The sequence below is a fragment of the Trichogramma pretiosum genome, unplaced genomic scaffold (genome assembly GCF_000599845.2).
Source record: "Trichogramma pretiosum strain Unisexual culture from Peru unplaced genomic scaffold, Tpre_2.0 scaffold14, whole genome shotgun sequence".
Lineage (NCBI taxonomy): Eukaryota > Metazoa > Arthropoda > Insecta > Hymenoptera > Trichogrammatidae > Trichogramma > Trichogramma pretiosum.
The window spans coordinates 301,977-324,429 of NW_019641706.1; the positions used below are offsets into that span (position 1 = coordinate 301,977).

General features: G+C 35.1%; 2 protein-coding genes and 1 non-coding gene across 3 annotated transcripts in view; 1 reads left to right on the plus strand and 2 right to left on the minus strand.

Moving 5' to 3' along the window:
- The window catches only part of LOC106657108 (RING finger protein 17-like), a 155,086-nt gene that overhangs the window by 47,129 nt on the left and 85,504 nt on the right, over positions 1-22,453 (plus strand). The window lies entirely within an intron of this gene.
- Trnae-uuc lies at positions 6,820-6,891 on the minus strand. Its single transcript has one exon. It is a non-coding gene; the product is annotated as a tRNA-Glu (tRNA).
- On the minus strand, positions 10,666-11,117 carry LOC106657111. Its single transcript, XM_014378422.2, has 2 exons — positions 11,032-11,117; positions 10,666-10,958 (listed from the first exon to the last, which is right to left on the minus strand). Exons 1-2 carry the CDS (start codon positions 11,098-11,100, stop codon positions 10,716-10,718), a joined length of 312 nt encoding a protein of 103 aa, XP_014233908.1. The 5' UTR covers positions 11,101-11,117; the 3' UTR covers positions 10,666-10,715.

Below are 22,453 nucleotides of genomic sequence, written 5' to 3' on the forward strand. Positions count from 1 at the left end.
GTGTGTGTGTGTGTGTGTGTGTGTGTGTGTGTGAATTAAAAGGAGCATGTAAAAATACGATCGGTAGCCGGTGATTTTGTGCAAGTATTATTAACAATTTAAAGAAAAAAACGAAAACATTTAATAGTGATTTTACTTATCATTGCAGAATGGATTATTCTTGGAAAATAAAATCCATTTTGGTTTTTAGTTCCAAAATTTTGTCATTATCCGCTGCTGTTTCCCGTAATAGCATACGCAACTATTGTGTGTGTGTATTACTTAACCGATCTTTTACGACAAATAATAAACCACTCGATATGAAATATGAAACGTCATCGAAGAAAAAAAGCAGGAGAATATTACAAGGCGGTTCTAAACCGCAACAATCATCTTGGCCACAATTTTCTTGCGATCAAATCCATATAGTTCATCATAATTACCGTGCGCAATCGTGTGCTGCGCGCCGCCACACGCTGCCGTCGCTCAAGCGCAATTTTCCATCGGCGTACGAGTAAACTACTTTTTGCCATTTGCATTGTGCAAACCCCCAACACCGAGAAAGAGAGAGATAAGTTATGTTATTAAACACTTTCACCCGGCACAAGCGGAGTATATGTGTTCATATGGAGATATTATGTGTCGACTGCCGTAGCGCACACACACGCTTGGAGCGCCGCGTCGAGTTGTAATATGAGAGAAGATTTGAGAGAAAAACTGGATTAGTAATGATAGATGATAACCGCGACGGAATTCACATGCAGCGACTCCGTCTCTCGTAGGCGTTACATTTGAATAGGCAGGCGAGAAAGTACGTATTTTCACACTCTTTTACATTCTCGTGATCGATATCTCTTCAAGAGTAAAGAAAAAAATCGCTCCACTATTGTATTAACGATTATTCAACTGCTTTAAATTTTTTAAATCAAATGTTAATCTTATCTTCGAAAAAAAGAACCAAATTCAGGTGGCTGTCCGCTGAACACGCTTAATGCTCGAAAATTTCACTTCTATTGGTACTTTATCGAGAAAGATATTGCTTCATTGACCAAGTATTTCCCATCAGATATATAATGTGTAACTCGAGGTTGTAATCCATCCTGAGCGCTCGAAACACATCATAAATCTCGACTTTTTCACACAGAACAGACAAACGGGGTATAAATGGCATTACAGCTGGCATCGGCTATAACGTGCCGATATACAGACAGCGAAATATCAAAACAACGTCATGAAAAAAGGTACAAAATCCTTCGAAATACTTCCACAGGGCGTACGGGATTAAAAATATATTTTATTTCTTTTTCTCATATTCTGCATGCGCGCCTATATATCACGATTTAGCATTAAAACTGCCACTATGCTCGAACTTACAAAACCTGTGTGTCTATGTGTGTAGGTATTGGATTCGACGCACGCGAGTGCGAGAGGATGAAAAAGAAAAAAAACAAGAAAATATGAATAACTATGCTTCAAACTCGGATGCGCGCGCTCGCATCTACATGCATGTGTGTACATAAGCTGCGTATGTAGCGTCGAAAATTGATAATCCGAATCATCCTGTACGTATACGAGCTCGCGCTTGTTCGCTGCTCTCTCGTGTGCAATAATAACCAGCGATAATTCCCTATTGTTGCTGTATTGGCCCCGTAGGCTACATTCATCGAATAAATGCAGAGGGCCAACTGTGTGTAGGGTACACGTGCGTATACGTATACGCGCATGCCACTCAACTCCACCTCCTCCACCCCCGCACCGACTCTCCCTTTCTCTCATCCTCCCTTATTTTCATTGTACTGCAGCTATTTACCGCCGCCTCGCAAAAACCCTGAAAGCCTCGAGCTTCACGCGCTTTTGCTTCGTTTACGAATTGCGCGGACTGCGCTTGGAAAGAGAGTATCTCATGTTTGTTTGACTATCGAACTCTCACAATCGACAAAGAAAATACATATCATCGTTATCTTTAGTCAGCACTTTACTTTTACCTCAGATCACAGGGTACAGTGCGGATAACTTCAATCGAAGCCCTTTTCGTACCTTAAAAAGCGTTAGAGAGAAAAACGATATTGCTCAATTATGAGCTAGGATTATATATTTAAATAGTTCCAATAATTATTTGCTGTTACGTAACTTTTGTAGGTTATTTTTTGTCTATATTCATAAAATTAAAACTAAAACTACATGTGTGATTTTTTGTTATGTCTTTATGAAACTTGCCTCGCTAGTTTTTCTGTATTCGAGAAAATTCGATAGTTGAACGGAGTACTACATATAGAAGAAAAATTCTAAAGTTACCGGAAAATTGTATACTCCTAAGCAAAAAATAAACAAGCAGAATACATGTTCAACTATAAAGAAACCATGAAAACTTATATTTTATATATATTCTCCTGAAAACCTTTCATTTAATAATATCGACTATACGGTTATAATAACTATTGTGCAGTTTATCTAGGAAAGACTGAAAAATATAGAGTAAATTTTGTAGATTTGCAAGACCAAAAATTACCATAAAGTAAAGTGAAAAATCGCATAATTATACAGCCACCGAATGCTTACTGCAATTGTAACGTAAATTTATTCGTTTACTCGTATAGCATTTTGTCGACGTACAAAATTTAACTTGGTTGACAGTGATTGGAAAAATGAGCAAACGTAAACGTACTTCCCTAAGTGTATATTTCAATTTAAAGTACACAAAAGATTAATTGATAGGATGGCAAGCTTGAGAATGAATCAATCGGCTTCTGCGTAAAACAATGTCTGTCATGGGACTCTAATTGAATACAACAAATTATACAGAATGAACTTAGCAAGAAAGATAATATTCTTCGTTGAGGAAAAATTTATAAAGAAACAATAGATACTAATCCCAATGTGCTGGAAAAGGCAGTAGATACTTTCAAGGATTTTGTGATTTGAACGCAATACCATTTACGCAGGTTAGGAATAATATATAGATTTATAATGACATCTTGCAAAAATAATATTACGTAAGCACTTGAAATTTGTAACGAGTTCCCATCCAATGGGCAATGTAAACACAGCTGTAACAAATATGCCTTTTTTCAAACATGTAAATAATCGACGCACGATACAAAATTATGCACAATTTATCGAAAAAATTTACTGATTATACGCGCGCAGACGCGTTAACAATGTGCACGTACTCGACACCGAGACTTCGATACATATCGCCTGTGCCATATATATAGATATAATCAACTTAGCAATGCTGGCCGAGTTTTCGTTTCCTTCTCTCGACGGCACATGTATAACAGCAGGCACGAGTCTCCGGCTGTGCTAATGGCATTAACGGGTTTCGGGGCGCCGCTGCATAAATAAATGGTACCTTTCGCTTCTGTACCCGGGGCATATGTGTATAAACGCCACGCGAGGTTCTCTTTCACCGCGATGTCTTATCATTTCGCTCTAAATAAATACTTGCTTTCGGTCTCGAAAGCCACCGCCATAACTTTTTGGTGTACAAATTTTTTGGCGGATGAGCTTTTCCAAATTATGAGAGAGAGAAAGCCACATTTCGGTCGGTGAAGTATTGTGATTAATTGAGAGTCGATGAGAAAAATTACCATGATTTATTTGCGAATAATAACCGCACGTATAGACGTGTGTTTACAAGATTTTACTGCATCGATAAATTATTGAATGGATGGATAAAGAAATTATGTATTTCAAATAAGCTCGATGGGTAGCCGTTCCAACGAGATGCCACATTGCGATAAAATAATAATTGCCGTTGGATTATGAAAAAATATACGAAACAGATTACAGTAGCTGATCTAGAACGGATAAGGTACCAACTTCAAGTAGCAGTAGATCCGTGCTAATAATACCTACCGTGCCGTTATTTGTGTATTTTAACGCGATTTATGCATCGCCATATTTTTGATGTCTTCTCGAAGATGAATTATATTATGCAGCATGTGTAAGCGGGTATACTCACTGTTGAACTTTCACAAATGATACGTGCCGTGCACTGTGTACACGATGTTAAAAAATATTACCTACCACCCACTTTTCCTTTCGCACGTAGAAACGAGACCAAATTGGTCTTAATGTACAATAACCACCATTTAATAGCCTAATGTAAGTGTGTGTGTGCGCAATCCACGTGTGCCACGTGTAAAACTGCACACATAAATAATAAATAGGTGCACTTTCCAGGATGTATAATTCACGCATTATAACAGGAACAAAGATATCCTGTTACATTTTTAAATAGTTGAAGCCCCGCATCATTGGTTTATTAAAATAAGCATCGTTTCAAGATGATTTAATGCGAGCATTAAAGGCGAGAGTGGTCGGGTGGGTCAGGGCAGTGAGCGCAAAGTCGACACCCGGATTTTATGCGGTCACCGTGTAAATGTACCGGAGCAGGTCTGCAATTACTTTTCTTTTTCACGGGATTAATCAAGTGGATTTATATATTATGCTTTTAAGTGGGTGAGATTAAAATGTAACCACTTGATTTTGACATGGTACTTTCGTGAAATTGTATAAAATAGCATATAACTCTTTTGCATTCGATGAGAAACAATTATTTTTTTGTTAAATTTGTTTTCTATTTTTTTATAGGTATTTTTGATATTAAAAATATGCCATTCATTTAGTTTTTTCACTAAAATTCAATTCTCATGCAAAAATAAATGTAACAATAGAGCCATATGTCATTTAATCCTATAAAAAATGTGAGCATAATAATCACAATTTAATTTAAACTACATGGTCTCATAAGCTCACACAAAAGCACGCACAACTCTTATACTTCAGCATGTGACTTTCCTTACTATTTTGCAAAAGCAAGATTGCTACGCAGTGACTACAGCTTACGCATAAACAAATGATAATAGCACCAACAATGTGAAAGAGTGAAGAGAGTCGGAGGACATTCAAGTCTGAGAAATAGAAAAGTGAATTGCGTTATCAAGCGTGCGTAAAAAAATAAAATTGTTTCGTTTAACGTATTTACTACCGAAGAATATATAATTTCATGAATAATTAGTATGATTTTATATCATAAAATAATTCTAAATATTAAATGTTTTTATATGAAAAAAGGTGTATAAAAAAATAAAACAAACTTGACAATTGTTCCAAGTCCTTAACTTCAAACGATCTCACCGCGTTGTTAACTTCTGTACTCGAGTCTCTGGCACTTCTTCGAGAGCAGCATATCAAAAGAGCATAGTCACAGCGTATAAACGATTGAATGCGCCACTCAAAAGCATAAATTTTTCTCAAGACAGAGAAAAAGAAAAACTCATAACGCTCTTTTCTATATGATGGAATTTTTGTGTATCTTATATCTGCGTGTATATATTCAAAATAAAAAGAAGTCACCTTTAACGACGATAAAGTGAATCAAAGAAGCAGGCAGGCCCAAGTGCTAACTGTTGCGCACGTTTATAAAAGAGGGAGGATTATATTATACGCGGAAGAGCGCTAGCCAAAGAAGAAATAAATAACGAGGTTGAATTTTCGCACGGGGAAAACTTTTAATTGGCACAAGCAAACTAAAAAAATAACTTAGGTGAGAATAGCTAACTTTATTGCGCAATGTATAATATTATATTATTTTTATTATTATTATTATATATATTGCCATTGTAGATCTAAAAGAATTTTACTACTCGCTAACATTGTTATCAATGAATGACACAAATGTGTTTCAATAAATTTTCAGTTTGGTAAATTTTTATTCAATGCGGTGACGGCGAGTGTCATGTATCTTCGAACTATGACAACTTTGTAAAATTTTAGATCTGAAACACCTAGTAGGTTTCAATCAAATTCTATTAACTTATTCCAAATTCATACATTAATAGAAAAAGTTTGATGAATAATTTTAATATTTTAAAATGTAAAAATCGTTACTACGCTGTTTTACAAATGTACAAAATTGCATCTTTAATTTTTTAAATGCAATATTATAGTTTTTATTTAATGTTAATAAAAAGTATGGCGTCAAATTCATGCTAGTTAAACTATTTTGTATGCATGTTGATTAAAAATTAAAAATTTAAATTGCTACTACGTGATTTTCACCAATCTAATTAAAGAAAATCATGATCTTGGTTTTATGGTTTGATTAGTTACATCATAGGTAGAGTCAGATTTCGTAATGTAAGTAATTCAGTTTTTGAAGTATGTCCTAAACTAAAATTAGTACATTCCAATGAGTAATAATCCAAAGTCGATTTTTCACTCCGCAATTTTTCAGACTTCCTCTGTAGGGTCATGTGTAGGTAAAAAGGTATAATCTATTCTAATATTTTAGTAATGAAATGGTTCAAAAATGATCAAAAAAGAAAGTTCTTTATCTTAAATTCATCAATTGGTTCGATCGAGGTGACAAAAATACACGTTGATGATAAACAAGATGAAAATTTCAATAATTATTTTTTGGTTAATAATTTAAAATATTACTGTCTAAAAATAAGAAAATACTCAAATTTGAAATATTATTTATTATAATTAGTACTTTACATACGTATATTGGACTTATCAGAACTTTTGATATTTTAAAAAATAAGTGAATTTTTCATGAAAAACATTGATAATCTATTATGATGTCAACACTTTTAAAGTGAACTCATGCGCCTCTTATCTCACATTTTATTTTTTAATATAAACATAATGTAACGATTAACAAAAATGTGTAAGGATATCTGTTCTGTGTATTAAAATTAATGACGTAAACTGCAGTGAGTATTTTGAATTATTAATTTTGCTAATTCAATTTTTAATATTTGATTATTAAATATTATCATTGTTGGATTAAAAAAAATAGTTGCATTTTATCTGGAAAAAAGCAAAAATTTCCCATACCGGGAATCGAACCCGAGCCTCCTGGGTGAAAGCCAGGTATCCTAGCCACTAGACCATATGGGATGTGACAACTAAAGAAACAGTACTGCATCAAATACGGTAGTTAGTTATTGTTCAAGTTATTAATAGAAAATGACTTGTCTTGACGATATACAACTTATATGGCTCATACGACTAAAAAATATTCCTACGTAACATCTAATTCCCTACTTTTACGAAAAATAATTATTATAAGACTCATTAGTATTTTTTTACACAAAAAATATATTATATTACGTTTTGTTTTTTACAATTTATGATCTTTTATGGAAAACCCAGATAGTAGAGATTCGTTGCAAAAATCAAAGTTAGATAATATGCGAACAAAAATTATAATATGTACTTTGCAGAATAGTTAGTAAGCTAGAGCGTGTCGAGCGTTACTAAGCTCTGAAGAAAATGATTTGATAATACTCTTGAGTCTCTTAGTGAAAAATTCGATGAAAGTTTTATTATAAAATAAGTCATTTATCAATAAATGGCTGATTATGGTTCCTTCGAAATTTTTATTTTTCGTTTTAGTTGTAATTATTTTATGGACCTCCGAATGCAACTCATATAAGGTAATAATTTTAATTTCAAAAAAACTAATCCGTTTAATAAAAAAACTAATTTTCTTTTAGAAAATTAAGCTGAAACAAAAGTGTTACTCTAAATTCTCAACCGACTGCAGTATACGAAAAAAACGTCAATCAAGAAATTTGGAGAATGAAAATGATTATCTGAACGAACGTCAACAAATACTACATGAACGAATCTTGATCCGATTAATAGCCAGAAAAAAAGCAGCCCAATTACCAAAAGAAAGTGAATTAGAAGCAAGAGAGCGAGAACGTGTAAGGTTAGAAAGAGAAAAAGAAATAAAAGAACGAGAACGGATAAGGTTAGAAAAAGAAAAAGAAGAGAAAGAGCGGGAACGCATGAGGTTGGTAAACGAAAAAGAAATGAAAGAACAAGAACTTATAAAGTTAGAAAATGAAAAAGAAGAGAAAGAGCGAGAACGTGTACGGTTAGAGAAAGAAAAAGAAGCGAAAGAGCTAGAACGAATAAGTTTAGAAAAAGAAAAAGTGGCAAAAGAACGAGAACGTATTAAATTGACAAAAGAAAATGAAGAAAAAGAGCGAGAACGTGTACGGTTAGAGAAAGAAAAAAAAGAAAAAGAGCGAGAACGGGTACGATTAGAGAAAGAAAAAGAAGCGAAAGAACTCGAAGAACGATTAAGGTTGAAAAAAAAAGAAACTGAACAACGAGAACATCTAGAATTGGAAAAAGCAAAAGAGGCAATAGAACGAGAACGCTTAAAATTAGAAGAAAAAAATAGAGCTGCAGAAACTACCACTGCATATCCAATTATTACAATCAGCACAACTACAGAAAAAAATGAGGATAGATCAGGGCTTGCGGTGCTCATTCCTCTTTTTGGTTTGGTTGGAGGTGCCTTCTTTTTTCTCAAGGGAACCTTACCCGTGTTTTTGTTTGTAGTATTGCCGGCAATTACCGGACTTTTGGTATTGCCACCTCCTCCACCTCCAAGTCCTTCAGGAGCAAATAATAATAATCAAGATCCAAAAAATGACCATAACGATGAAAATAGCGAAGAAAGTAGTAGTGAAGAAAGTAAAGAAAAGAAGAAAAAAAGTAAGTCGTTACATTTTTTATAATATACGTGAGGCAAAACTTCAATATTGATACAAAATATTTTTCATTACAGGATTCTCATGTAAAATTGATATCCGAAAAGTCAGTGACATTTATCCAATAATTCTAATGCCATTAGAACCAACAAAATTCATGTTTCCCACTAGAAGCTCTACGATAATTCTTCAGCCAGGAGAAAAAATAGCATTTGGTTGTCTCAACGCCGAAACTTACGAATGCAAAAACAAAACCCTAATAACCAAGATAGGCAGTACTAATGAACATTCTATTGATGCCATGAGATGTCCCATTCGATTGTATCCAAAAGTAAAGTCTTTACCAGGAAAAGCATATGGATACAAAAAACAGTATAAAAAATATCAAATTGGAATATCTTACGGGTCACATTTTCTACCGACGATAGATGTGTATTTTTCGATTAGAACTTTTTCTACATCATTTGTCAGGATACTTTTATCAAAGGCTTTAAAGAATCATCAAAAAATACCTCCGTCTCAAACACTAAAAAAAGACATTTGTTGCAAAGATGATGTGAGACCAGTAAATATGTATGAACATCTAAAGCAACAAGAGACTTTTGATAATCTTTTTTCCTGTCATGGCAATACTGCTTCAAATGAATCGTGTTCTTACATAAGTGATAAAAACAATGCAAATATGTTCTTGGTGCCTAGTCAACTTGCAAGTGAATCAGATTTCGTTTATACGCGAGCAGCTATGACAAGTTTTTATTATTTAAATACTGCACCTCAATGGAAATCAATTAAACATGGAAATTGGGAAAAAATCGAAAATCATGTGCGTAAAATGGCTATGGAATTAAAAAAAGATCTGGTGGTATTGACTGGTATTCACGAACAATTAGAATTGCTTGATCAAGAAGATGGTCAATTTAAATGGAAAGGAGTTTTCATGTGGCATGATCCTCAGAATTGTATAAAAGAAATACCTGTACCATTGTACTTTTGGAAGCTGGTATACGATCCATCAAACAATTACGGCATAGTTTTTGTTACGGTGAATAATCCGTATATTAAAAATGGTAAAAATTATCATTTGTGTAAAGGAGCTGGACAAATAATCGATGGACAAGTACCAGCTGGCTGGGAACCTCTGAACGTCACACGAGGTTATAGTTACATGTGTCAAATTGAAGATTTCATTCTGACAACTGAAATCGATTTAGTAGACAAATTGTATGCTTGAAAAAAATTAAAATTATGTGTAATATTCTCTTATTATATATTTTTTATATTTTTGAGGTAACATGTAAAAGAAACTAAGTAAGCTAAAATTTGTATTCCTAAGTTAATTTGATTTGGATTTTTCATTGTAAACTGTATCAATATAAAAATATTATCACTGTGCAATTCGACAATTACGTGAAACATGAATTCCAATCATTCATTTAACTTTGTTTTATGATAGTTATTAGTATAATAAAAAAATACTTTACTTTTTTGTAATTGTTATTAAAATGAAAGTATTGTTGACATTTCGAAGACAATACTCAATTATGTTTTAATTTTGATACAACTCATGATATAATTGCTTTGCGATTAAAAAGTAAGTATTACTCGTGAATGCAAAAATTTTACGTAAAGGGTTCGAAAGTAGAGTACCTTGAACGTGGATATAACGTTCACGAAATGATCAATGCCTCGCACCATTTCATGTTCTGAAGCGGCCTTTGAAAATTACGTGTGTATGAAAAATAAATAAGTCTTGAAGTAAGAATGTACGTATACGTGTGTTCCATTCGATATCCGCATGTCTTTGAGCGAGAGTTTGATACTTAGTCACATCAAGACTCGAGATAGGATTACTGGCGCTGATGAACTTTTCCATTAGCGAATCCGCAACCGTTCAAAGCTTTCAATCGGTAGCTTTAAGTGTTGAACCGCTAAGACGCAAGTAACTTACTTGTTGTTCTGAATTTCGACTATAAACAATAACCACCAAAAGCTCTGTAGTTACCAGGATTCACCACATGTATATAATGTTTTATTCGACAAATCGTCTCTATATGTATCATACGTATTTTACAATAAAACACTACACTATGGATTATTTATTCATTTTATTATAAAAATTTAATCGAACAGTAAATTATAAAATTATTTGATACTTGATTTCCAAACAAGTTATAACGTAGACTAAACTAACGTACAATTATATCACTACTAAATTTACGATACTGACTTTAATACCTCTTCAAGGCGTTGGAGATCTTTTCTTCTTTTTTCATTTTCGGCTTCTATTGCTCGGAGATATTCGTTTTGAGTATTTTTTTCCATTTGATCTTTTGCAAAAATAAGTGAGAGACCTCCAAGAAGTATTGGTATGATACGCTTTTCCCTTTTTAATTCAGGCAACGTTGATGTAATGCTGTCCCCAAATGCACTCTGCAGGTTTACAGCTTCATTCGATAACTGTAAAGAGGATCCGATTTATTAACTGTGAACAATTTCAACCTTAAATTTTTTGAAAATTTTTTAAAATTACCTGGATATTTTCAGATAAACACGAAGCAACTGTCAAACTGACTAAAAAAATTGCTGCAATAGACCGCATGTTTGAACTGGTGATCGGAACAGATTCGACTGAATGATTGACCAGCATGAATATATCTTACAAAATTTTTATAATTTTGTTATCACAAACTTATTATTATTTTTATATTGCATTTTATTTCTCAACTGAGAAAATGATTGACCGCAATCATAACGATACGTCAAATCAGTATTAAAAATTAGTCTCGTGAATTTTATCTATAACTACACGTGACGATTTAAAACGCTCGCAGTTGAGTGGATAAAACCCATTCTAAGAGATTTACCAACAATGCAGAAAATAACAGTTTTTCTTTCATTCGTCGTGACTTACATATTATTGTAATTAAAAAAATTTCTAGTTCAAAGAAAGTGACTGACAAAAACTAGAAAAATAATGTAAACGAAATCAGTTCTGTTTAAAAAAATTTATTTTTGCGCAGAATTGAAAGGGATGCTCAGGGGATATTTCCATCAAATTATACTAAAGAAGCTTATCTAATACAGATTTTTGTAAAAGTATCATAAGTTCGTAATGCAGTAAATTTGCAAGGAAGAGTGAAAGTAGGTCTACGCTATTCAGAATAAAATTCTCACACGCAGATCAATGCGTTCTAACCAGTATTTTACAAATCATTTCATATTTCAGTCAGTAAAACAATCATCGATTGTATAACGTGATAGATTTACTTCTGCGAATCTGACAATGTTCTTTGAGTAACTTTTTGAACTTATAAATTGAGTACTATACAAATTAATTTTTAACTTTACGAATAAATCGGCGAAACATTTACAAAATTATTGGCTAGTCAGAAATTAAGCAGTTTCATACACGATAAAATCGTAGCTCCAGATAATTATTGTTCCGTTTCATTTATGACAAATTACAGGTCATATAAGTCGGTGAATGTCCATATAATTTTCCATTTCGTAGTTAAGTGATGAATGTATTATTCGTTTTTGCAACTAATGATTTAATGCTTCTAGCATTCACACGCCATTGATTATATATTGACTAACTTTTCTACAAAAAAGTGTATACTTACGATTTACACTTACGTTTCCATTTCGTAAATTAATCACCAGATCATACAATGTAAATTGCATCTCTCATATAAATATCCGACACCGGGGCTTATCTTGAGCCTAAAAATCGAGTAAGTCTAAATTGTCTCCCTTTCTCTGGCAGCAGCAGATCAAGCTATTAGATAAAGTGGTTTCTCTGACCTGAGAGGGAAGCGCAGCGAGTAGGTTGCATTATGCTACTACGCCTATGCTGCGCGCGATTTTACCCTCCTGAAAATTAAATGTTGAGGGATGTCAAAGAGAACAAATGTATTTAGCCACGACTTGCTTGAAGTAAGTGAGAAAGATTGCTCATGAATTTTATTCTGCGAAAAGGGGGCTTTCTAATTAAGTATCCATCAGCGCAGCGAACGCGCAGTGCAGCAAAGAATATATACACTTTATAGACTTGAATTGTTACTGTTTTCCTTTTTTTTCTGCCTTCCCGTTCTTCTCTTCCTTCTTTTCTGCCTCTCTAGTTATGCACTGTCAATCTGTCGGATATAATTTTCTGTTGGGTATTGTTAACATTTTTTTCCTTTTTTGCATGCGCTCGCGCGCGCGTGCTTGAAAGTACGCGACGCGCGTCAATGTTTTTTTACTATCGCGCGAAGTAAAAAAGAGATGCGTCGCGTCCTGCAAATAAGTATGCAGAGGAGTTCAATTACACTGCGCCGCGTAGACACTTTTGATTCGAATGCGCGATTTTATTGATACTTTTGGAGCTGCAGAGAAAGTTGAAAGTGTTGAGACAAGGAGGGATGAGAAATTTCAACCGATAGCCTTTTTTATCATTATTGTGCCTATAATGAATCAATACATATTCAACGTTACGATGTGAAATCGTCGAATATTCGCAGTGTCGCGCGAGAGAAATTTTCCACGATATAAAATATGAGATTTTATTTATATTGGCTCTCTTTTTCTTTTTTTTTGCACTATCGGTAAATGACTACTTTGAATAAAATATATCAGGTGCGCCCGGACGCATGGTAAATGAACAATCTTTACAACATCTTGTTTAATTTCCTTCCAATAAAGTGTCGCTCAGTAATACGATGAAATTACTTTTGAATGAATAATTTTCATATGTTTTCTGGAATGTCCTGGGATCAATGGCACTTTGCGTTGAACTTATACTTATTCTATGTAGTTACACGACAACGGTTGAAACTTGTATTTCGTTACAGCATTTCCCAGGCGACTAATTTTTTTGCTATCGATGAAAAGTATCATAAATTGATGTGGATAACGATACTCGGAAAATCCATAAACGCGTGTTTTGGTGTAATTAGAAAAAACGTATCGAAAAGGGTATTTTTGTACGAACAACTTATGCTAATCAGAGGGACAACATATGCTAGGTTCAAGTTGGTCTGAGAGGGGCAAAAAATATTTAATTGATGGAAGCGCTTGGAAAATGTTGAGCTCGCCAAATTTGGACACATGATACACGAACGCGTGTGTGATTTCATGCCGTGCATTGCAAAGATAATTTACGAATCCTTTCTGCACTATATATACGCACATGCAATATTTCCGCGTTCTTCATGAGTTAAAGTGAGGAATTTTCACGATGCTACCCGTAGTAAAATTTATCGTTCGCTGTTTGGAAAAAAACGTCCCTGGACTGCTAATTATTTTTTCGTTGTAACAGTCGTTTGTACAAAATTTTTGGAAAATTTTATTTTTATTTCAACTGGATCAAAGTTCTGGAAAGAGATATTATATAATTACGTGGCGTATTTTTTTATAGAATACAATTATATCAGACTTTTATTTTCTCGTATTCAAATATCCAGTGCAGCATATATTCAATTTCACTTCTTGTCAGAGTTTTGAAGCTACGTATCTTTTTTTATTTTATGTTGCAAATATTTTAGTTCTACTACTACCACTACCACTACCACTACCACTACTACTACCAAGCTCGTACTGATAACACTATATCTTATGTCAAAAAAATTTTTAAACTCTACCCTTTTTCACCTTCTCATTTTTCCTTGTTTTATATTATACTATATTTTTGTTTTCATAGCATTTTGATACTTCCGAAATATTTTAAACCGAACTCTGTATCAGAAGTATGCGAAAAATCGCGTTAAAAGTGCTCGAGATATTTACCAATTGCTCGTTGAAATTTTTACCTCTCACTTGCTATTTTCAATACTATATTGTATTTATTTTTTTTTTTTATGTTGAGAAAAAATTACCAGCTCACTCGTTAAGCGAATTGGTTTCTACATTGTTGTCTGCTGCCGCGTGATATGCGCGCGAATCCGCGCAAATTATGCCAAACGCTTTTCATTCAATGGACACATACGCTCAAAATATAATCCATAAAGAATATTAGTGCTGTGTATAGGTCCTTTTGTTCAAATTCTACGCTGCGTGGAACTACCCTACCCTCGATGAATTGTGATTCCCAAAATTATGTAAACATTAGATTTTACGTTCATTGTACACAAGATCAACAAATTTTTTCCTTTCGAGAAATTGAAAATTTATAAATATTTATCCTATGGCTCGGAAAAATCATGTTATATTATTGTCTACATTGTCTTGTATCTTTCTGAGAACGAGAGCTCGAAAAGACCAACAGAGATAATGGGCGTAATAAGTTTCTATTCAATGACCTGCAAGCTACCTGAAATTGACTCATTTAAAAAAATTGTAAAAAATGATTCAAGATAATTATACTTGACCTACTTGCTATGCTCCGCACAAATGATATAAAGGATTAAACATTCAAATATCTTCGTTACACATAGTAAAAACGCTACTGCTGCATAATAATCTCTCGTCGTTTTCAATTCATTTTCTCGCGACATTTGTGTGTCAGTCACTCTCTCTCTCTCTCTCTTTCCCTCTTTTTTACATTGTCTCGTGTCACAAGACACTTCTGCTAGTCTGAATTTCCTACTCGTCTTTATCTCTCTCATATTCATTCAAGTGGACCGCGAATTCACTAATGTCGTCTTAAAATATTCGTACATCTTGAAATATTCTCGTTTTGCGTTTGCACCTAGCCGGGGAAGAAACTTGTCGGAAATGTTTTCCTATAGTCGTTGGTTTTACGCACGTCCAAAAGAGAGAGAACGAGAAGCATAAAGATGTTACGAACTTTTTAGTTTTGATGTTCTTCGTCTGTATAACTTGAATTTACTTCTACGTTATTATTTGTTTAGTTGAAGCCCAAAAATATATAAATTTATAAATTGTTTTTTTTCGAGAAATATATCTTGCTAGAACTGTTATTAAGCAGTAACTTATTATAATTATCAAAATTGCTAAGTTCTGTACTAATATGATTTTTTTTTATTTCAGGTAAATAAATTTTGCAGTACTTCGCACGATACAAAGACCCATTGATAAAATAAGGTATTATATAAATTATAAAACTTCTACATAATTTTACTCATGTATTTCCCAACAAAAAACATTATCAATAGAATAATCATTACACAAGTTGCCGAGAAAATTAATATCTAGATCAGTAAAGATATTACGACTACATGCTTGCTTACGCGCGTCAATAGAAACAGTCACCTCTCGAGTGACGTGCGTAAAAAAATTGATGCTAGTGCATATAGTTTATTATTTATTCATACTGAAACGGAAGCGTATGACTTCACGCATAATTATGGTTCAGTCTGGATATCGATTATAAAAGCCTTCGCATTCTTGCAGCTTATGGAAAAAAACAAATTAGAATATCGCATGCAACATTAAAGGTCGTACTTTCCATTCTCTTATAAGTCGTAAAAAAAGAGTTTCGCGCGCGTACGTCCTGATACACATGCTACACACACTTTCATCGAATCTTTTTGTATTCCGAAAGGCACCGCACCTCTCAAAAAAAAGAAAGGAGAAAATAAGATTTTAAGGTCGAAACAGACCATGGCCAGCCTTTCAATGCTGTTTTTTTTTTTTTTTTATAATTTACTGCGGTTTTAAATTTTCTTACTATTACAATTTAACGTACGTCCTACTCTCGATTAAGTCGTGGACATATTGTGTACACTGCTGCATACACTTCAAATGTGTACCGTCGAGTTTTCCTCGTGCAATCTTGTATAAAAGACACGTCTCACCGATGAAATCACTTACGCCCGAGCAAAGGTTTATATTGTATACAGTTTGTCCGATAAATCGGTTCCTCCGCCGCTGCCTCGACTAGATGAGAATCCAGCCAGGATTACACACAGAGGGAAACAGTGCGTAATTTTTTTTCTCCACACACACCACACATATTCACAGGGAGGAGGTTACCCACCAAGAGCAACGCGCCACTATACTAGCATAGAGCACAGTACCACCACCACCAGCGTTACTGCTAGCAGCAACAGTAGCACACTAGGTACCTGTATTTAGACTGCGAACGTGCTCGCATCAAGAAGAAAGAGGCTTAGCGTTGATAATCACAAGCCGATTAGAGCAAACAACTATAACGGCAATACAAAGCCGATTGATCAACATACAAAATACATACATATATATACGGAGAAGACGTACTCAACCATCGAAATATAATATATAAGGTCTGCCGCGCACACACAGAGGCGAGCATTTATATTTTATAAATATTGTAAACTATGTTGCGCGTCGGGAGCACACCATCGCATTATCGTACCTACTCACTCACGACTGCAGGGGTTCGTGGTGAAATGATAGATATTTTTAACTACAAGTCCTTCCTCTATTCTGTAGTATTCATGAAACTTCAAATATAAATAATGTACATACAAAAACAACACATTTATTTTTTGAATTTTTTTCAAAGCTTTAGTTTTATGGCGTTTGATTTTAAGTGTATAAAAAAATTGCTCCAGCTGTAATGTCCAGAGTGTGGCTCAATAATAGGCCCGCATAAACTTAGATAATTGCAGTTTATAAAAGTATAGCCACTTTGTCTGCACAGCATATGCCCGTATCGTGCGTTTATACACGACAATGCAGTCGCCATCTCACGGACATATAAACTCGAAAAATCAAGTATGCCAAGCAGGTGTAACTTTTCACGGCATTTCGCGGCTCTTGTTATATATCCAAGGAGTGAAAGGTAACTTTATTGTCCTTGCCAGGCTTAAACGACCATTAACAGTTCTCATACGATTTTTAATAGCTCAATTCTGGAAGACTTATGCAGCCTCTAGTGACTAATTGTCAAAAAGTCGAACGAACGTAACGCGAAATTCAAAATAATTACAAAATTTCCTAGGCAGCGAGCGTAAAGCATAAACAACAGTATCAGATATCGGGTATTCGTTTCTACGTAATGACTGAATCGTATCCATACACAGTACACACACACACACACTCGCTATGGGAATTCGCGTCCCACGTACATGTACGCGGCGGAGTTACACAATAAAATCTTGTTGCACATGAAATTGCATCGATAAATAAACAAACAAGAGCAATCAATCAAGCAATCAAAGCTTACGGCAAGCGGGCCATGAGATTTTGACATTTTCCACTTGTATGCCAAATCAGCGTGTGACCCGGCGTACGCGTACGTGCCAGGGATTGCATTGCCCCGCGTGCGCGTGTACACTCTCCAGATCTCCAAATGACCGTGCTGTATCTATATAACTATGAAAAATTAGCCCTTCGACTTTATTCCAAGTGCGTTCAGCTGATTTCTACTTCTAATTGTAAGTGATTTTTTTTTGAAAATTATTTTTTTATAATGAAATTTTTGAAAGAGTTCCTCTTGGGTATTAAAAGTAATTTATTAAATAAAATTATCTGCATGTGGATAACATTTTTTTTGCTATGCTCTCAAACGAAGTTATTTATTCAAATAACAAAATATTTATTTATTAAGCAAAAATGTCGTGTATGATACCCAGTATGTAAAAAAATATTTTCCGACGATTGGCAGTTTTGAATACCTTTTTTAAAATATTACAATTTTTTAAAGCATTACTCCTCATTAGGGTGGTTCACTTTTGCAAAAATGTTCAAAATCGCGCATACGTCATGGCGATTCTGAAAGTTCAAGTCTTTACGAAAAGAAAGCCGGGTTCAGAACCTAAAAAAAGTGTCGGGAACCGGTGTCGATCGATTTTTGAAGTTTAAAAACGTGGTCCAAAATAGGAGCAAAATCGGTCAACCATTCAATTTATTTCAAACTGTGTTTCGAGAGTAAAAATAATATCGACAATACATTTTCTTACGTATTTTTGTCTGTAGAATCGAATGTCGTAGTCAGTTTTGCTCTACGACTTCGTTTTCATCGATAAAAATGTACTTTTTTGATTTTTTTTTCGCTTACAAATCCAAAAATCGACTTTGCAACGTTTAAAAATGAACAGAAAAAATCTTCGAAAATTTTTGACACTACCAAAATTTAGGATTTTTTGTGACGAATCCAACCGTATAAATTAGTATATGCTTTAAAATTATTTTCATTCATAAAAATGCAAATTTTCGATTTTTTTTGGCTGAATTTGACGAAAAATCTCGTACTTTCGTACTTTCTCCGCCATTGAAAATCAATGTGTGGAAAAATTTTGAGAATTTGAGTCAAGGGCTTCATTTCAAAATACTATAGTGTATCCAAACGTAGTGTGTTCAGGAAAAAATTGTTGTAAATGGAAAAACTATGTTAATACATGAAATATGTGTCCTATTGCAGAATTTCCCGAATTGAAATTATTTCTATAGATGACAAACTTTTCGGTTTAGTTCGCCGAGCCGTTATTTTTATTCAATAAACGAACGCTCACTAGCACGTCTTCGACCGCATATTTCGCCAATTGGAACCAATCGCCTTGAATTTTTATATATTCACATGGAAAAATACATTTCCAGCTAATTTCAATCGTCTAGCTATTTCATTACGAACGATAAAAATACACTTTAGTTCTTATTAGTTCTTTATTCTCGCGATTATTACTCTCACCAAGCAAAATAAAATGTTAACCTATTCTCTCGGTTAAAATATATTTTCATCAGACAGTGAAGATTTGAAAAAGAAACGCGACCGTGCCAATCCGCGGCTTTCGCATTATTATTAGATCATGGAGCTATATAATAAACGAAACGGTATTATGTAATTTTCAGTGCGGCTGTAATTAGGCAGTAATTTAATGGTGATTTGACTTATGAAAAGTACCGATTAATTCAGTTTGACGAGGTAAACATTAAGAGCCAATGCCGCTGTGTACGTGTATAATCGCAAAATCCCTAGTTCTTAATCGCGATAACGGGTTAATTATAATAGTACCTCATAATCGATTCGCCCATATGCCGCGCGTGTGTACACATACGTTGCTGCTGCTGCTGCTGCTGCTGCTGCTGCTGAACCTTTACGAATTTAAAATGACCGTCTGCATGAAGCTGCTGCGCCATGGCCGTTAAAAGCCTATCCGTTTAATAAATAATTAATTTCTCTGCAAAAGGAGCAGCAGCAGCTATAATACATTTGCAATTCATTAGCCATCGCACATGTATATAACCATAAATATCGTTGTAAAAAGGTCCGCGTGCATCCAGTGATTGAAATCCCCTCTCGTAATATATACTGCGCTCACACATCACTGAGCGATGAGAGGCCGACAGCAGCAGCGGCAGCAGCATGTGCGATCGAGAGATGAAAAGAGAGCACGCAGGCCCGCGCGCGCAAAAAATATCGCGCGCATTATATGTATCCGCGAGAGAGTGGTAGTAGTAGTAGTAGTAGTAGTAGTAGTAGTTCCTCATTATCGTGATCTGTAAAGCGATTTACGCAACGGGAAAAGGAGAAAAGCCGATAAACGTTTCTGTACTGCGCACTCTGTGCCGTGCTGCCAGAGCACATATACACACGCAGCGCGGCATACACTTCGACACACACGCAAGAGATGCAAATTGACCCCCCACGTTATAGCTGCTGCTGCTGCTCTGGCGTCTCGCGTATATAGCCAGGGCACACACTACTCGCGCGCGCGCGCGCATACAATAGCTCTCGCGACTGCGTGAAAGAGATTAGGCCTCCACACAGATGATTTTTTTTCCACCTCTAGGCGTAGAGTGTGAAAGTCGATGCCGTAAACTTTTATCGCTCGCACGCGCTCGCCATACATGTAGAGAGGTTTTTATGTTTTTCCATTGTGGCATTATACGGCGTGGTGCGGCGCGGGCAAAATTCATACCCTGACGGTTCAATTGATATTTTTCATTTATTTAAAGTGTAAGCTCTTTTTGAGCTCCGCAAGTTTTTTTTCGCGAAATGGCGCAATGAAATGGAATATATTGCCAAAGTGTTGGACGATGCCGATGGATTGACAATTTCGAGTTCAATCTTGAACTTCCTGGTTCCACGGACTGTAGTGTGTTACGATTTCTCGAATGCGCTCGATCGAATTCTCGATATCTCGCGCACCCGTCGTTGGGTATATGTAAAGATCGTGACGAGAAATCCGGGTTGAGGTATATAAGCTTAAATCGCGGTTATCTCATTTTTACATTGTCAATGTGCTTACACGTTCATCCCGGATTCTCCAAGTTGATACGAAGCAGACTCGCTCACACAGACGGCCAAAGCAGCAAACTAAGCGATGATACGTTTCTACATCCTGGTTAACATCGCGCATAATGTGCAAAGCCGATACACACATATAGCAGTAACAACAGTATAGAGAAGAAGAGAGAGAGAGAGAGAGAGAGAGAGAGATAGAGATAGAACCGAGCAACGCTTATGCATAACTAATCGCCCTAGAGCTCTCGTAGGCACGCATTCGATCCTCAAAGGATCTTCTCGCGTTCGAGGATTCGACTGATCTCTCGCTCGCTCACATGTACGCGCTCGCGCATCTTCGCATCCTCGTATCCTCGTATCATCCTTCTTGTTTTCGTCGTCGTTGTCGTACACTCGTGATCCAGCACAGCTGCCCGAAGCTACTACTACTACTACTCTGCGTATGTATGCGGATGTGCAGGACGAAATTCACGCTCCACGACGCGAATTTAATTAACGTACATCGTGCCAATGAGTTCACGCAGCTGTTCCGTGAATGATTTTTCGGTTCTACGCAATATCGATGTTATCGCGCGCGCGCATGAATTACAACAATTTGACCTGTCAATAATATTTCCGCTCGGAAATTGTAACATGCCCTGTATTTTCAAAATTCCACGTGCGCTAAGTATACAAAATCGTGCACTCGGTTTCAAGATGGACATTTTGCCCGTCAAAATGTAATATAGTCCAGGGTAAATTTTCCAGCTTGTATGACATCGATGCTGCTGTTGCTGCTGCATGCCCTGCAAATATGTGCTGGTCTGCGTCGATCGTTATATACCTTGCGGGGGCGAGTATGCGCGCGGACTGTATATATCATGCTGTTGCATACACACACACACGCATATATACATCGCGCAGACATAAACGTAGCTGCTCAACCCTCTAAACTATCCCGTTGTCCACTCATGACACCCGATAATGCGATGGCACGCAGAATTTCGAGATGACTGACGTGCTCGTTTACATAGATATATCGATGTGTACCGGCACAAACATGTAAACTGAGAGATATGCCGTAATACCCATTGGTTTCCTTTATAGGTGGTTAACTCTTCTGTGATTGTGTTTCATTGTGCAGATCATTTGCATTGTTATTTGGATTATTCAGTTTTTTTTTAATACACGCATTCTGTCGTAATGATTCTGTTGAAATAATTCAATTTTCGCGTTTGGTCAATTTAATATTGTTACAAGGGTATAAAATTACGTTCATTTGTGACATTTATTGATTTTCAACGATTTTCTCGTTGAACCGTTCGTTCATATTACAATAAAAACCAGTACAATAGAGTGATTTATCGTTTTATTAATTTGCTACATATAACATGAGAATTTCTCATGCTGGGTTTATTTTATGTTCTCTTTCTGCGTGCACTGTATATATTTTTTCGATTAGTTTGTCTTTTACCGTAATTTTGTTTTGCTCAGGAGTAAAATGTCTATATCATTTCTTGATGTGTATACGGTATTGTTTCACCAATTTTTTTTTTTTTCAGTCAATTTCAGTTCTCATACGTGCCTATAGGCTATTTATTTGGGCTAGAAAAAAGCGATGAAATTGATCAATTCCTATAATTATTTTTTTAGAACTGTTTCCGTATCTAAAACCTCGTCGTAAAAAGAACTTCGAACGTAATAAGCAAATGATAATGCCATATTTAAGTATCAAATACAAATTTAGATCGTCTTTATAATTCTTCTAATAGCATAATAATTTTTGTGTCTATTTTAAAATTTATTCGTAATAACTTTTATCTGAACTTTTTCAAATAGATTTTAAAAAATAGATTGATACTAT